Here is an 18,705-nt window from a genome sequence, read left to right on the forward strand (position 1 = left end):
TATGATTTTTGTACATACTCGTGCATCGCTGTAGTACTATTATTGCAGTTGTGATGACTTTATCACAAACATGACACTATCTGAACTGACGTTTTTAAAAAGGCTTTATTGTCTTAGGAAAATATACAAGGATCATGACAAAAGTCACCCAAAACAAGTAAAATTTAAATATGTAAAGTGTACACAACTCAAGAATCACTGACATTCTGGGTGTTTCTCAATGCTTAGGATGCGTTCTCATTCATGTGTCATTGTGAAAATCAGTTTTGCCTAACTACGTTTAAAGAACAAACACAGATGACATGAGATCTGTGCGAGATCTGTGCGAGTTTTGAGATGTGCTTTAGGGTTGCAAGGTAGACCAGTGCTACGGTAGTATTGCGATACTAAAGCTTCAAAATACTACCGGTACTGTTAATACGGTAGTACCGGAAGTTATGTTGTATGTGCGGTAGTAAATATTATTTTCGCTAAAACCTTCATTTCTGCAATAACATTAAAAATATAGACATTTGGAGTGGCGTCCCCTTCACACAGTGCCCTTAAGAGCACAAAATGTTGTTTAGAATTTGCCCCAAAATGTTGTTGTTTATTTTTCAATGTGTGGTTTTCCCATGCTTCAAACACACATCTGAATGTGTTCATTTGGCGGTCGTGTCTCCTAATGGATGTAAATGGATGTAAATAAAACTGTGGAGAGTAAGAAGCTTTTTACACAACACATTTCACATAGTGAGATTTAGAATTATTTTGGGTTTTGGCTGATGAGACCGGGAAAACCCATCTGCTGTGAATGTCGACAGAGATTTCAAGCCAAAGGGGAAACCCCAGCAACCTTATTAAACACCTTCGGACACATCCCACTGCCTCTGCAGAATACATGGTTTAGTGCCACTTCATTTAAGCTAAATGCTTTATCTTAACATTTACAGATTTACCATGTCTCTGAAAAATCGAGCGTTCTATTATTTTTATTATTACAAATGCATAGTGGTGTAAACTTCCCACTTATGATCAGGGCTGCGTTTCCTTACTTAAGGTTGCGATGAATTAGCCCAGATCAGTTTGATCACGTCCCCGAGGTGTGCAATCAAACCGGTGTGTGTGTGATCTACACTACTGTTTACCAGGAGAGAGGGGCTGAAGCGGTTGAAATAATGAAACAGCTGCTCAAAACAGTCTTTTCAAAGGTACAATATCTTTATTTTTATTTTACCAACATTCAAACAACCACAGAAATAATGGAATAAAAGTTTAAAGCCGTTGCAGCTTGAACTGGTTTTGATGCAGATTTGATTTTTATTAGATTTTTACGTCACACTAAAAATGTATTATATAAGAAGCCTTCTCCCAGTTCATCCATCAGTTATTTTCACCACTTCTGGAATGAAATGGCTAGTTTATAAGAAACACTTTGACAAACTGTGTTAAGAAACAACACACTATCATGTGCTATTGTGATAGTTTAGCTGATATAATATCAGAAGATATGATTTATGAGATCGTCACAATCCTAATGTGCTGTCATATGTAGATTAAACAGCCTTTTAACTATTTTCTTTTTTGTTTTGTAGGTGGGTGATGACGTTAAACAAGTCTACAAGAACTTTGAGAAAAAGTCAAATATTTTAAACACAATAAAACTACTGATAATAAATGACAACCCAAAATAAAATAATGTACAGTAAAGGCAAATAAAACAGTGTAAATGTTTGAATACTTCTTGAGAGTTTTTGAATCATGAGAACTGACATTCACATTAACACATGATTGATCTCAGGACAACAGCACAGAACAACTCGCAGAGAAAATTGGAATCACGTTGAAGTGAAAGATTTCACGTTGATTTACATGAAAAATTAAATATTTTTAAAAGAAATATGCAACATGATGAAATTGTAGTTCTAATGATGGCAGGTCAAAGATGAAGATCTTGATTCAGTCTTCACGAAGAACTTTAAAATACAGAAAAAGGGGTTTTTAATAAAAATCAATGAAACATGAGTGCAAATATTTAAGTATCAGTGAAAGGAGGTGCTGAACATTCAGAAAATGTTACAGATTTAATCTAAATGAAACTTTCAGTCACTAGGGGCTGGTTAGTTTGGGATGAAATGTTGGCTTGTTGAAATTACTGTAATAAATATAAATTTCCCATAAATTAAAGAGAAAATTGATATCATGGTTGATTGGTTGAGCTTTACAAACACTGTGAACATATTTGTAAAAATAAAAAGTCTAAATGTAATTTCTTGGGTGTCGGAAATAATTTATGTAGATTCTCAAATATATCCAATAGTTTCTCAAATATATAATGCATATATATATGTGTGTGTGTGTGTGTGTGTGTGTGGCTCAAATGCTTCTAAAAATGTAATAAAAATGTATACTGCATTCATGGACAGCACCAAATATATTAACAAAATATTACTAATAAAATAATAGTACCTTCACCGTTGGTGCAGATGAAGTTGAGTTGTTGAGTGTGAGGAAGGCTGATCCAGGTCTGATTTCCTCCAGACTGAATTGCTCCAGCTAATCCTTCACTGCAGTCTTCCTGTCCAGTGCCGTTACCTGCTGCCCAGTTCTGATAGCACAAGATCTCTCCATTCACCCAGAACCACAGACCCATAGTGCAGGAGTGACGGAGACCCATCCACACAGCTGTAGTTGAGGCGCTTCTAGACACATTCATCACCTGATGCTGAATCTGCTGAGAATCAATGGACACCAGATCCACATGTTTCTCTCTGCAGTATCTCAGAGCTTCATTCCAGGTCCGATTCTGTTTAATCAAAACCAGTTGATCTGGACACAAAACAGAACAAACAACATCGAATGACTAAAAACAACAAGCTGAAATATAGATTTCCATTGACTTCATTAGAAAAGATATAGCACACTAAGTTAGAATGGTCTGAACCACATTTGTAGCTTGAAAAATCTAGGAGATATATTTAGAAATTTTTGTAGAACAAGCCAAACTGTTATTCTACAAACTATGTTTAGTTTTTTTTTTTCAAAATCACAAATTTAAACCAACATTTCTCAAACTCCTCCCAGAGCTTTCAAGCTACATCCACCAAACTTGAAACAGACCTTCAGACTGGTCTGGGATAGTCTGCTAGTCTGCTTTTCTAACTGATAACTGGCTGCAGTTTTTGCTCAGGAGATTTTTGCCACTTTCTGTGCATCTTCCAATTGTGTGTACCAGAGTCCAGACAGTGCGGCCGAACGCACTGTGCATACCATGAGCTCTCCGACTGACCTGAGATACATTTACTCACAAAATATTTACAGAGTGTGTCACGTAGTTCTGTTGCCAAATGAACAATTCTTTTGAGTTGGTTCTTTTCAGTGAATTGGCCAAACGGGCTGAATGGATTCATGATTCAGTACAATACGTTTCGGAGCGCTGTCTCACGGAATCATTTGGAGCGGTTTCTCACACAGTAAAACAGTATTGGGATATTTATGAATACAGCCCTGGATACAGTGTAAATTTACCTACAATCAACTGAAACAAAAGATTTTTTCATATTTGATTTTTGTGTCCGCTCGTGCTGTTTTTAAATAGTTTTCGATGTAAACGTTCACTAGATGGATGTCTTTTAGGATCTCTCACGGAGGTGCTGCATTTTTAGATGCTGTGTCAAGTTAAAAAGAACTTCTTCGACTGATAAAAACGTGTCTCCAGACATCTGCGTTCTGCTCTATTCGTTCTGGTGTGTTTTGCTTTGTTAGCACGATAACGTGTTTATTCTGAATGGTTATGGGAAGAAATGCTGTAGCCAATAGTTACATGAACGCTACTCATAATCGAAAACGCAACAAAAAATTTATAAATCAGAAAAAAAGTCACCAGAATTAATGCTTTGGTGATGTTTTTGAAAAAAAAAAAAATTATCTTCCCCTCAAGTGAAATCCTGCAAGTGCCCATGGCTATTTTTTTAAATAATGTTCGTCTTTCTCATCTTTTTCTATGAATTATCACCACATCATTAGGCTACATGCCTAATATTAATTTGATTGCTTGTGTGATGTGAGCAAATAATGATATAGTAGTTGTATTTTAATGCGGGTGCAGTTCGGATCACGGTCTTTATGTTAAAGGGGTCGGGTACAGAATTAAGTAACTGCTGTTGTCAGATAACAGGTTGGGTGTTCTGTTTGGGGTGGGTGCGGGTACACAAAACAGGACCCGTGTGTGTCCTTTCCATTTGAGAAGCAACATTTGGTGAAGTGATTTTTTCCTCCACATTTCTTACAGTCTTTGCTGTATGCAGGACATGTTCTTTGTATGAGTTCTGTGCCATATATATCATAAACTTTACTGCAGTTTTGTTTCTTATTCTGAGAGCCTGCACATTTCTTGCTCTTTGTAACTCTATGTATGGCATCTACTTCATTCATTTCAGAAATATCATAATTACGAGCTCTGAAAACACAAATGACCCAGTGAAGTCATATTAATGAGTAGGAAACTCAGAACTCTAGATGATACACACATTTCCATGTTGGTACAGTGGAAGGGGCATGTCAACATGACAGATGATGGGAAGCAATGACTTTTTTTCAACTTCTGTAATTTATTTAAATAATATTAATTTGCTTTAGACAGTCAACTAATGGCTCACACTTCACAGTTTGTTTTACGCAAATTAACTAATAATTTGCCATGCATTAATAAATCATATAAGTGATGCAGGTTTACTTACTTTATTCTCTGGTAAACCGTAAAAGAGCTTTTGCCATCGTTCATGGCATATTTTTTTTTAAGATTAGCTTCTTCAATTTTGTTTCCAACTTCATTGGGTGACATGTCATAGTAACGAGAGCATCAAACATATAAGGGAACTAATTACAAAATATAGCTGCAAGGAGCAATGTGGATTCCTCCTCAAAATGGCAAATAATTTAAAAATTGATCAGTAGAGGGTTGGGGTTAAACCCTCCCGATGGAGGAATCATAAAAATCATGTCTTTCTGTCTGAATCCTAAATGAAAAATTATGTGTCTGGATTTGAACCTCTGACCCTTCAATTACCAACACAACATCTTAGCAAAGTTAGATATTCACATTGCTGAGTATTTCTGCTTTCAGTTTCGGTATAAAAAAAGAACTAGTGGCTAGAATTGTCCGATTTGGCCCAAGTTCAAACAGCTTTAATTCAGTCATCTTTTGACAAAGCAAGGTGAAATTGTCATGTTGAAGCATGCTAGGTTTGAAAAACCATCAGTCAAAATGACATTTGATTTATTGACAAATATATATTGAGGCAATGTGGACATTTACATAAATATGTCCCTTTCAGACATTTTGTATTGTATTCGTTTTTGCTAAGACTTTGATTCTACACATTGGTACCAAGCTTCAAGTCAATTGGATCTACGGTTCAAGAGAAGAGGATTTTTGTAGGTTTTCCCAAATTTTCACTGTACAGAAAAATCCATCATTGCGGAAAGTATGGGTCCTTGAGGCTTTTTTGTTCCCAATGAGAAATGAGGTATGTACACCAAGTTTCAGAATAATTGGTCAAATGGGGTGGAAATGACATCACTTTGAATATGGGATATTTGGGCATGGCCTGTTGCACCCTCTTAGGGTGAATATGGGCCATTCTTTGTGTAGTTGTTCCTGCTGGCCTGTAGTATCAATGTACCAAATTAGAAACATTTTGACCAGAAAATTTGACATTTTTGGCATGGCCTGTAGCGCCCCCTTAGGGCGAATGTGGACCATTCTTTGCATAGTACTTAAGAGTGATGTTATCTTCAAGAATGTTTCGTTTTAAAAACCATCAGTCAAAATTACATTTGATTTATTGACACATATGTTGAGGCAATGTGGACATTTACATAAATACGCCCCTTTCAGCCATTTTGTATAGTATTAATTTTAGCTAAGTAATAAATTGAAAGACATCAATTCTACACTTGGGTACTAAATATGAAGTCAATTGGATCTATGTTTCAAGAGAAGAGGATTTTTGTAGGTTTTCCCAAATTTTCAGTGCATGGGAAAATCCATGCCGGACCTTATGGATCCTTGAGGCTTTTCTGTTCCCATTGAGAAATGAGGCATGTACACCAAGTTTCAGAAATTGGACAAATGGGGTGGAAATACCATCATATAAAAATAATTATATTTGGCTGTGGCCTAAGCGCCCCCTAAGGGTGAATATGGGCCATTCTTGGTGTGGAGGTTCTTGTTGGCCTGTAGTATCAATATACAAAATTAGAATATTTTTGACCAGAAAATGGGACTTTTGGACATGGCCTGTAGCACCCCCTAAGGGTGAATGTGGGCCATTCTTTGCACAATACTTCAGAGTGATGTCATCTTGAAGCATGTTAGGATTGAAAAACCATCAGTCAAAATTACATTTGATTTATTGACATATATATTTAGGCAATGTGGACATTTACATAAACACACCCATTTCAGCCATTTAGTATTGGTGTTGTTCTGAAACTGCTCATGTAGTATCTGGGCATTATGGTTATCATGCAGGAAAGCGTTCAAGAGTTATAAGCCAAAACAGCAATCTCCTGACCAGAAGGGGGCAGTGCACCAAAACGCTGCATTACTCAATTACACATACCAAGTTTTGTCCTAATCCCTCAAAATATTGCGGCGATAAAGCCTCAAGTTCAATTTTGAGTGTTCTTTGTCGAATTTGTTGAAGTGACATTCCAAAATCGTATGGTTTATCAAAATTTTGTGAATACGTTTTTGTCATGAGTGCCTCTAGATGATGCAGGCAAAATTTGGTGCAAATCGGACAAACAGTCTAGGAGGAGATCGAAAAAGTAGATTTAGCATCTTTAGAAATAGCATTATAATTCTCTAAGCTTTTTGAGTTCCTTCAGAGCATGGTGCCAAAGCCATTTGTTCTATATTTTCGGCAAAAGTGTTCAGCAGTTATAAGCCAAAACATTCATTTTTAGCTATCTCCTGACCAGTAGGGTGCAGTGTGCCAAAATGCTGCAGGTAAGCTCAGGGCCTTATGATGATGACACGTACCAAGTTTCGTCTCAATCCCTCAAAGCATCGCATAGATACAGCCTCAAGTAAAAAATTTCTAGGACTCAAAAGTTATTAAAATAAATGTGAGTGCAAGTTTGGGCAATTGGTGGCGCTAGAGGGTTTGAGGTAGAGACCTAACCCTAACAAAATTTGCTGTGGTGATATATCAGACTGTCCTCTATCCGTGTGCCAAAATTTCATAACTTTCCCGCAAGCGGTTCTATGGGTTGCCATAGACTCAAAAGCGGAAGAAGAAGAAGCAGAATAATAATAAGAAAACTAACAAAAACAATAGGGGTCGTTCACCCCTTCAGGGCTTGACCCCTAATAATAAGAAAACTAATGGAAACAATAGGGGTCTTTCACCCTTTCGGGGCTTGACCCCAAATAAGAAAACGAACGGAAACAATAGGGGTCTTTCACCCCTTCAGGGCTTGACGCCTAATAATAATAAGAAAACTAACGGAAACAATAGGTGTCTTTCGCCCCTTCGGGGCTTGACACCTAATAATAAGAAAATTAACGAAAACAATAGGGGTCAAATAATAATCTAACCATCCTCCTACCGGTGGAATCTAATAATAATAATAATAAAACCATCAATAACAATAGTTCCCTATCTGTCACTCACTCGAAGTTGTGTTGATGAGTTTACACTAGGGGTCACTTCTTGGGAGCCCACACATCTCTGATCTTTGAGAAAAGGCCAATGAGATTTGGTGTGTGGAATTTGCATGCCACTCCCCTGGATATACAGGTATAAAAGAAGTGCCGCTTGCAAACACACACTCAGACACACACACAAGGGTTGTTTTGAGTAACACACCTGTGTGCTTCAACAGCTGATCAGAGCTTCTTATTTACATATACATGTATATATATATACACACACAAATAAAACGTCTGACGCGATAGTTCCCTTGATCCCTCTCGCGCGGAGCTTGGGGGCATGGCTCATAACGCTGCTGCCTTGCGCGCAGAGATCGCCTCCCTTCTACGGAAGGACGGAATAGAGCCTGTACCTCCAGCCGAGATGAAGAAGGTGTTTTACATCCCCTCCTTCATCGTACCCAAATAAGGTGGCAGGTTGTGGCCAATCTTGGACGTGCAAGTTCTGAACCAGGCACGCACAGACTCCCGTTCAAGATGCTCACGCAGAAACGCATTTTAGCGAGTGTCCGGCATCAGGATTGGTTTGCGACTTTGTCCAGTCCGTGCCCTTCAGACTTATGTCCACCACCGCACTAGTCAGTGGCGTAAGTCAGGGCAACTATTTGTTTGCCATGGGGGCCGCAACAAAGCAGACAATGTCGCATTGGCTGAGGGACGCTATTGCCCTGGCCTACGAGGTGCGCGGTCAAGCTTCGGCAGTAGGTATCAGGGCTCAGGGGTCACCTCCTCTAAAGCCTTGGCTAGAGGTGTCCCTCTGTTTGTCTCTGCAGCATATTTGTGATGTGGCAGGCTGGTAAATGGTCTGCACTTATATAGCACCTTTTTAACCTTAACGGTATTCAAAGCGATTTACGCTGTGACTCGTTCACCCATTCACACACACATTCATACACCAATGGTGGCAGAGCTGCCATGCAAGGCGCTAGCCTGCCACTGGGAGCAACTTGGGGTTCAATGTCTTGCCCAAGGACACTTCGGCATGTGGATTCGTGTGGGCTGGGATTCGAAACCCCAACCCTGCGATTAGTGGCCGACCCACTCTAACAACTGAGCCACAGACATCCACAGTGCGGCGGCGTGGGTATTCTCGTTCCCAAAGCGCTAAATCAGTGCAGCATCAAAGTGTAGCTTTTTGTTAGGGAACATTTCAGGTTACTTGACTGTAACCCTGTTCCCTGATATAAGCGAAACAAGATGCTGCACTTTATTTCCACACTGGGATGCCCCAGGACTGCTCTTCAGACAAAATACCTGACGATACACCTGTGACGCATCTATTTATAGACCTGCTACAGGTGCGTCCAATGATGTCACCGGCAGAGGCTATAAATTCTAGTCAATTTCATTGACTTGTTGCACACATATTTACAGCTGGTCACACCTGTGAACCTAAAGTTGTTCCCAAAGTGCTATGCAGCATCTCGTTCTGCTTTTATCAGGGAACATGAATTACAGTTAAGTAACCCGAGATGTTTGTTGTCATTACTGATTAAATCACTTGCTGTGCATTTTTTGTTAAACTGGGTAAGGTGGTCCCATGTGAGAAATGAACTCACTGACTAAACCTTTAGTGATTGGTGTTTGTTCAAAGAATGAAACGTGACTGCCTCTACTGATCATGTCTCTCCTGTACCGCCTAATGTCGCGTCACACTGTGTGATGTCACAGGATCTGTTTGCCTTTGACGTGCATTCTCAAAGGCTGAATCCTTTTTTACTCAAAATTTGTTCATTCATTCATTTTTACATTCTTCTTCTTCTGTTTTTGGTGATTCACATTCTTCATGCATTTCACCCCCTGCTGGGCAGGCAGAATCATTTCAAGCAAAAATTTACTTTTTCACCCACTCCTATCATATCATGTCTGAAAATATGGGTTAAACACTGGAGTCATATTAATTACTTTTATGTTGCCTTTATGCCATTTTTGGAGCTTCAAGGATCTGGTCACCATTCACTTGCATTGTATGGACTTACAGAGATGAAATATTTTTCTAAAAACCTTTAGAAATGTTGTGTTCTGCAGAAGAAAGAAAGTCCTACATATCTGGGATGGCATGAGGGTGAGTGAATAATGACAGAATTTTCATTTTTGGGTGAACTTTCCATTTAATAAACAGGTTTATAGTATATTTTCAAAAGTTCAGTGTGTGTTGAAACTCTCCTTGCAGTTCTGTTTCTTATATGCACCGTGTGAATACTGTAATATACTGCCTGAAACAGGCCTTAAACTCAAAGATACTGTTTATTATTGTGACAAATGATTGTTTGTGTGTGAGATAATCTACTCACCCTCATAACAGACAAACGAAAATGTTTTATTACAACGCCAGTCTTCCCATTTCCCCCGCTGGTCTTTGAGTGAAATCACTGTACAGTTTTCAGCATTGTCTCTATAATTGGGTTCTTCAGGTCTCCAGAATCTGAATGAGGATTCACTGTGATCTGACCACTCCAATGAGTCTCTGAACAGACCGATCCAGACGTTCTTATCACTTCCTGTCTGAATATTAATGATCTGCTGAATCTTCTCATTCTCATTCTGGTTCCTCACACTGGCCAGATCTGTGTGTTTCTCTCTGCAGAAACTCTGAGCGTCTCTCCAGTTCATGTCTGTACTGTTAAAGATGTATTCTTCACTGCTGTCTGTATGAGAGAAAGATTTTGATTAGTTAACAAATAATGTGTCCATGGACTTTATTTCATCGAGTTTGTAGGTTAAGATTTTTGTAAATGGAAGTGTGTATTTTCAGTCCTGTACTGCTCAACATTTGATTTTCATGACTTTTAATCATGTTTTTACATTCAGTAGTTCATTTAAAATGGCCCTGTGGTGTGATAAATGAATTGTACAAGTATTCCACGTTCTAAAGTTTAGCATGACACACCACAGGATATATCAGCTTCCCAAAATAATTTTATTAAACTACCCTTTCATTTATATTACTTTTAACTCATTGACAAATTAATTAAATAATAAGTTGCAGAAGACAAAAAGTCAACCAGTGGTAACCATGTTTAAAAAAAATAAAGTATTGTCAGTTTTATCATAATAACAGATATTAATACTTCTGTATAATGTTCATGCGACACATTTCAGTTTGTTGTGATCAAACACAGCTGCACTCACCATTATAGCAAATGAAAGAGGTTTTGTCAGAACATTTACTTTTATGCCATCCTCCATTTTTCATATAAACACAGTCACCATCATCGTTTGATTGAGAGTTTCTCCAGTTCTGATACAGTGAATCACTTCCTGTGTAGAACACAGGGTCACCCAGAGACCACTTCCATGTTTTATTCTCTGTCCTGTACAGTCCGATCCAGACATGCTGAACACTTTCATCATTCACAGTCTTCATCAGTTCTTCAATGTCGTTCTTGTTGTTGATGGTGGCCAGATCTGTGTAATTCTCACTGCAGAAACTCTGAGCTTCAGTCCAGTTCAAATTCTGATTCACAAAGTGATACTGACGTGCAACACATGCAGAGAAACTGAAGACAGCTGAGAAGAGAGAAAAAAATATACACAAAAAAATGACTTTATTATCAAATGTAGTTGAAATGTGTCAAATAAATATCATGATAAATGAAAACCATTCACAAGGTTCATAATAATAATCAGTTCATCTTCTGTTTCTTACCAAAACAACAAGCTACTCTAAATGTTGCTCAAATACAGACAAGCTAGCTAATGACAAAAAGTAACAAACTACATTGAAGCTATTTAAAAGGACAGTATCTTAACATTGGCCCCCAACACTCACTTAGTTTACTCATTTAAACCATGACTTTGTAAAGGGATTAATGAAAAGGATGACGCGAGAACTGGCTTGACAATATAAATCATATTTTAATTATAAACTTAACCAAAAAGACAAACACACACACAGGTGTCGGACAGCTGCCTGTAAACTCTCTCTCTGTCTCACTGCCATCTCCAGTCGGCCTCTATCCCTCTCTGAGGCTTGATTAGCCTGATTAATCCACCCCACCACAGACTTGTTCAACACATAAATGTGACGCACAAATAACTAATATTGGCATTATATTCACACTGGTAGCCAGAAGTGTGCTGGCCCCCAAAGTGAGCCTTGATTCTCCCAAAGATATGTCAGTGGTGTTAATTCAAATAAATGATGATGACCACATGCATCTAAAGATAAATCACATAGCTTTGTCTATAACCAAGAAAATTAGAAAGTTCCTGTTACAAGAATGAACAAAAATATAACAATAAAGCCAAGTATTACCTTGAGATGATCTTAATTTCTTTTCATTTGCCAAGTAAACAATTCATTAATGTAAATGTATTTATAGCTACTTTCTTTAAAAAATTTTAATATTGATGTAAAGTAAACTAAAACAATGTTACCTTCGAGTGTTTCTCCTAAACTTTGCTTCAAGTGTTAAAGTAAAGTAATAAGCATAAGAAAGAGTGCTTTCATTTTTTTCAGTAAGAGTAGCAATTAAATATTAAAAAGTAATCTAATGAAAAATAGAACATCTTAAAATATTGACATTACTTTGGGACTGACCCAATGCGTTCACATTTTGAGTGATGAGCAGACTGTCATTGAAATGTATTAATGCTACTAAAGTTATCCAGCCAAGGACGGTGAGTGATTTACTCTTTTTCTTGTCAATAGCCTATTGATGCTTGATTAATATTAACAATAGGCTTATAACAACTGCAGCAGGTCTTTAAGATCAGTTATTTTTAGATTTTTGCCCTGCCTGCATCATGAAATATAACGGCTGTATTTACATTAACATCGCGTCATGATTTCGCAGATTTTTGTCCCGTCTGTTTACACACTCGTAATACATTAATGGCTGTGTCTTTATATCATTTCACGTCAATAGGGGCATTTTAAAGCGCATTTAAATGCACAGCACACCCCTAGATAGGAGCACTCTAGAGTATGCCCAGACTTGCGCATGTAACCGCGGATGTAGTCAAACAAACAGCCCGCGGGTACAGAATTGAGTCAGTTAGAACTTATTTATGATACAAAATAATAACAAAATTCTGTTAATCCTATAATTAAAATACTGTATATTCCTTTGCATTGACCAGGCAGCCAAGGAAAGGCAGCTGCCATACACAATTGATGCCCCTGGTTATTTTGTTCTCCATTAACCAACATCTTATGGAGTTTTTTGTTCCTTGCCAAAGACGCCTTTGGCTGGATCACTGGGGGTCCAAGTACAAATGTTATTAAATTTAGGCACAGTCAGTAATCATAATTTTATCAAATAGCACAATGACGACACAGACATTATTGAAAATTGAAATGCTGCGCTAGGTCACGGCCCCACATGCTCCCGGCAATGATGGCAACGGAAAGTGAGAGTAAATGTGGGTTTGTGTCTGTTTAGAGGATAAGAGCAAGAGGCTCTTTCACCCGGGAGCAGCAAGCACCAGGAACAGGTCTGAGAAATAGTTCTTTGACAGCCCGGACCTCATCCAACAGCTAACTTTGTCATTGAGAATGGGCTCTTGTACTGTGTGGCTAGTCACGGCTGTTTGTGGCACCTCAGAGGAGAACAAAAACCATCTTAACACTGGCACACTCTCACCCTCACGTAGGCCACCTGGGAGCCCAGAACACCCCCCAGAGTATCTGAGATTGATTCATTGTCCTGGGCTCGATGGGGACGTCAGACGGTATTGCCGGAGCTGCGAAGTGTGCCAGTGAACGGCACTCCAGCAGCCCCTCACCTGTTGCCCATCATCAAGGTGCTCTTTGAGCACATTGGCATGGACCTGGTGGGACCATGGATGTGTATGACTTTCTTCTGCAGGACACAAATTACGATTTTTAGAAGAATATTTCAGCTCTTTTGTTCCAGACAATGAAAGTAAATCGGTGCTAAAATATTGAAGCTCCACAAATCACATAAATCAGTATAAAAGAAATCCATGTGCCTCCAGTGGTTTAATCCGTCTTCAGAGGCGATATGATAGATTACCCCTCCATCAAAGACATTCACAACAAACGCTGCCTAAGGAGGGCGAGAAACATTATCAAAGACACCTCTCACCCCAACCACGGTCTGTTTACTCCTCTCCCATCTGGGAGACGCTATGGGAGTTTTCGCTGTTGCACCAGCAGACTCAGGAACAGTTTCTTTCCCTCAGCTGTCAGCCAACTGAACTCTAAACTCAGGTGCTGAACACTACATCACTCGAACTACGTATTTGTATTCTTTTTGCCATTCCCTTGCAATTTCTTTACACAGAACTTCTACCTCCTGATGACGCTTGCACTGTTATGGTCACCAGCCATATATATATATATATATATATATATATATACCTTCAGTTTTATACTTCTTCATTTGCACCTTGTACTGTATTCACAGACATTCACATTTCTGTTCACCCTTCACTTACATTGAATGCACCTACAATTACATTAAAATCAGTTTATATAATAATAAATAATACATTTTTTACTCTAAATTCTCCTCCCTGCTCAGTCAATCTCCACTTTAACTTTCACTTTCTTCTTCTTGTGTTTTTGGTGATTCCTGCATATTGCCACCTACTTAAATATTGATCTATTTCTCACCCACACCTGTCATATCACTTCTGAAGTCATGGATTAAACCACTGGAGTCATATGGATTACTTTTATGCTGCTTTTATGTGATTTTTGGAGCGTCAATATTTTGTCACCCTTTCACTTACACTGAATGCACCTACAGAGCGGAAATATTCTTCTAAAAATCTTATTATGTGTTCTGAAGAAAGAAAGTCACAGACAGATGGCATGAGAGTGAGTAAATAATGAGAGAATTTTCATCTTTGAGTGAATTATTTCTTTAAGTAGCTCATGGGGGCACATTGTCCTTCTTTTGAGATATAATGTTCCACATTGATTTAGTTCTTGTATCTTTTAAGCCCAGAAATATTTGTGTTCTCATTCTAATGTATGATGAAGTTTGTGACTGCTGGAATATTCTGCTGAAGTATTGATCTACAGATGTTGATACTTTTCTATATTTATAAAGCATAATTATTAATGATTTTATCATCTCTACTTTCCTGCTAATTTTTTATAGTAATTAACACACTCTACATCTGGGGTCAGTATTATTAAAACAAATATTATTATACAAATATCACTGATTTATTCTATTACATTAATACTTTTAAAGCTACTCAAGTTATTCACCAAAAGTAGTGAGGGGTTTTCTCATTTCCCTGTTATTGTTGTTTAATTAATAGTCTTTATATGACATAGTCTACTAAACTCAGTTACATGTTCACTTCAAATCTGACATTTTGATGCAAATACACTTTTCATTAAATATTCTACTCTGTTCTGACAAAACAGAGGTATTAATTATTGGACAAAGAAACTCTAAAAATAAGCCACTACAATATAATTTGACTCTCGATGGATGATGTACTGTTACATCATCTTAGGTGTCATATTTGATACCAATCTGTCCTTTGAAAATCAAATTACAAATGTTTGTAGCACAGCATTCTTCCACCTCAGAAATATTGCTGAATTAAGACACATGCTCTCTGTTGCTGATGCCGAAAAACGAATTCATGCGTTCATGACCTCAAGACTAGATTATTGTAATGCATTACTGGGAGGATGTCCAGCAAGATCAATAAATAAACTTCAATTGGTTCAAAATGCAGCAGCCAGAGTGCTAATGAGAACCAAGAAATATGATCATATTAGCCCCATTTTATCATCGTTACATTGTTACCTGTTAAATTCTGTATTAATTTTAAAATTCTGTTAACTACGTACAAAGCTTTGAATTGTCTAGTGACCTTTTATTATGCTATTGTAATGATTACCCTGGCAAGCATTAGGGGTTGCTATGTCTATATATTGTTCACTTCTTGTCTTTCTTTGATTATGGGTTTCGTAGTCCTTTTCCTTACCTTTCTTCATTGTTTCTTGAGTTTATTCGTTCCAGGTGTTCATTGTTTTCTCTCTTTGTGCATTTAATCCCTGTGTTCTCATGTGTTCTTTGTCAGTTCTTGTCCTTCAATTGATGTTTGTATTGTTTCAGTTCTAGTTTTGTCACATCTGAGCTTTGCTTAGTGTTGTACTTTACCTTTCATTAATAAGCCTCTGTCTGCTCTATGCCATGTGAGGAGGAAGAGGTAGTTTCCAAGTTTCTGCCAGTGTTCACGACCACAGAGGTTGTTTCCAAGTCTCTGCCAGTGTTCACGACCACAGAGGTCATTTCCAAGTCACTGCCAGTGTTCACAACCACAGAGGTCATTTCCAAGTCTCTGCTAGTGTTCACGACCACAGAGGTCATTTCCAAGTCTCTGCCAGTCTTCACAACCACAGAGGTCGTTTCCAGGTCTCTACCAGTGTTCACTACCACAGAGGTCGTTTCCAAGTCTCTGCCAGTGTTCACGACCACAGAGGTCGTTTCCAGGTCTCTACCAGTGTTCAATACCACAGAGGTCGCTCCCGAGACTCTGTTCATTTCCACGACCAAAGCGGTCACTCCCAAGACTCTGCTCATGCCCAAGACCACTGAGGTCTTTGCTCAGTCATCCTGGACTCTTAGCCTCAAGCCTGCCATGGCTCTGCCTTCCACGGCTCTGCTCCTCGAGCCTGCCACGGCTCTTCCTACCAAGGCTCCGTTCCTCGAGCCTGCCACGGCTCTACCCACGGAGTCTTCCACTGCTCCGCCCATGGAGTCTTCCATTGCACCACCCCCCCCCTCCCCCAGAGACTCTTCCTCCAACGGCTCCACCCGCCACCCCCATAGACTCTTCCTCCAGCGTCTCCGCACACCCCCCTAGAGACTCCTCCTACAGCGGTTCTGCCGCCAGACCCAGTCCGTGTCCTGTGGCCGCCTCCCAGGCCTCCTGATCCAGGACCTGAGGTGGACCTGAGGTGGTCTTCTGGGTCTCATGGCCGTCCGCCTGATCTGCTCTGGTCTTCTGGGTCATCTGCCCGAGACTCTGCTAATGTCCACAACCACTGAGGTCTTTGCTCAGTCATTCCGGAGTATTAGCCTCGAGCCTGTTCCACTTCCACTGCTCCGCCCATAGAGTCTTCCACTGGTCCGCCCGCCCCCCCCAGAGACTCTTCCTCCAGTGGCTCCCCACCCCCCCAGAGAATCCTCCTCCAGCAGTTCTGCCGCCTGACCCACTCCCTGGTCTCCTGACACTGTCTCGGCCCTGCGGCCACCTCCCAGACCTCCTAACCCTGTCTCGGCCATGTGGACGCCAACCAGGCCTCCTGATCCAGTCCCTACCCTGCGGTGGTCTTCTGGATCTCCTGAATGTCTGCCTGTTCTGCTCTGGTCTCCCTGGTCTCCTGCGCATCCGCCTGACCTGCTCAGGTCTTCTGGATCTCCTGATCATCCACCTGATCTGCTCTGGTATCCCTGGTCTCATGGCCGTCCGACTGATCTGTTTTGGTCTCCTTGGTCTCCAGGCCGTCCATCTGATCAGCTCTGCTCTCCTGGCCGTCCACCTGACCTGCTCTGGTCTCCTTAGTCTCCTGTTTTTTCTTTTCTTGGGAGCATCTAGAATCCGCTCCTTAGAAGGGGGACTATGTCATGATTCACTGTTGTCTGCCCTGTGTTTTGCCTCTGTCATCTGTTCCCCATGGAATACACTTCCCATCATCCCCTGCTCTGATCACCTCCAGGTGTTCCCCATTGTTCATCACCTGTGTTTAATTTTCTCATTAGTCTCTGTGTATATAATGCCCTGATTTCTGTTCAGTCTTTGTCAGTTGTTGAATGTGTTTAGACCTACCGTGTTTTGCCTGTGCCCTTCGTGGATGTTTACTCCTGTTTATGTTATTGTTTCTCATCGTGGATTTAGAAAGTAGACATATCAAGGATTCTGTAGACATATTTATAAAGACTGTGTGACAATTATATACTTTTCGGTTCATTTTGGTGACATGCTCCAGAAAAAAGTTTATGGACATAGAGGCAGCAGAAAGCATATTCTGTTTGTTTTCTGTATTTTACAAAAGCACAATGTTTTATTTTTATTTGAGACCCTTTACAGTTTCTAATGATGTCTTCCTCTTATTTGTATGACCATAAATTAATACGTATTTTAAGTTGTAAATACAATGAGATTGAATGAGGTATTTACCCCATTTTAAAGCGGTTCATTTTGACGGTGTTAGCACATTCAACAATTCGTTCATTCGAAATATGTAAATAAGAGTGTTGTTTATCTTCATCAAAGCAAGAAATATTAAATTTTTTAAATGTTCATTTTATAACATAATTATATCAACATGTAAATAGCATGTTATGACTCCAGCTTCATATCTTCCAGTCATGATCACACCGGTGATGTCCAGGTAACCTCAAATCATGAGATTCATCGGCCAGAAGAGCAGTGTCAAAACACGACTCACATTAAGTGTTCTTCTGCAAATTGCTTGCAGTTTTAAATTTCAACCACAGATGTCGCTAGAGAACGTCTCGGGTTACTAAACTGTAACCCCTGTTCCCTGATAAAAGCGGAAAGAGAAGCTGGAAAGAATGTATTATTTTACATTATTATTGTTAAAATTGTAAACAAATACTAATGATGACAATAATAATAATAATAATAATAAATATATATATATTTTTAAATACAACAGTAATATATTCAAATCGTGTACTTTTTTTACCCCTCACGCTTTTATTTTGACATTCTGATCTTTATTCAGTGGGACTCTGAAACTGCCAGTCTGCATCCTGGCACTGACGGAGACATGGATACGTCCTGAGGATACAGCAACACCTGCTGCTCTCTCCAACAACTTCTCCTTCTCCCACACCCCTCGACATACTGGTAGGGGTGGGGGAACAGGTTTGCTCATTCATAATAACTGGACTTTTTCACCACAGGCTTCACTATGTAACAATACATCTTTTGAATTCCATGCCATTACTACAATGCAACCCACAAAAATACATGTTGTTGTCATCTATCGCCCTCCAGGTCAGCTGACAAGCTTTCTTGAGGAGTTGGATGTCCTG

The 18,705-nt window shown here is 39.3% G+C and overlaps 1 protein-coding gene across 1 annotated transcript in view; it reads right to left on the reverse strand.

The window, feature by feature from the left end:
• Positions 1–206: 206 nt before the first annotated feature.
• LOC127648015 (macrophage mannose receptor 1-like) overlaps positions 207–18,705 on the reverse strand; it is a 63,145-nt gene continuing 44,646 nt past the window's right edge. Inside the window, exons 3-6 of the mRNA XM_052132578.1 lie at positions 10,832–11,209; positions 9,994–10,347; positions 2,449–2,808; positions 207–1,955 (exon numbers count right to left, since the gene is read on the reverse strand). Coding sequence (XP_051988538.1) covers positions 1,939–1,955; positions 2,449–2,808; positions 9,994–10,347; positions 10,832–11,209 — 1,109 coding nt within the window. The 3' untranslated portion in view covers positions 207–1,938. The remainder of the gene's footprint in view (positions 1,956–2,448; positions 2,809–9,993; positions 10,348–10,831; positions 11,210–18,705) is intronic.

Source organism: Xyrauchen texanus, chromosome 1, assembly GCF_025860055.1.
Source record: "Xyrauchen texanus isolate HMW12.3.18 chromosome 1, RBS_HiC_50CHRs, whole genome shotgun sequence".
In the NCBI taxonomy this organism is placed as follows: domain Eukaryota; kingdom Metazoa; phylum Chordata; class Actinopteri; order Cypriniformes; family Catostomidae; genus Xyrauchen; species Xyrauchen texanus.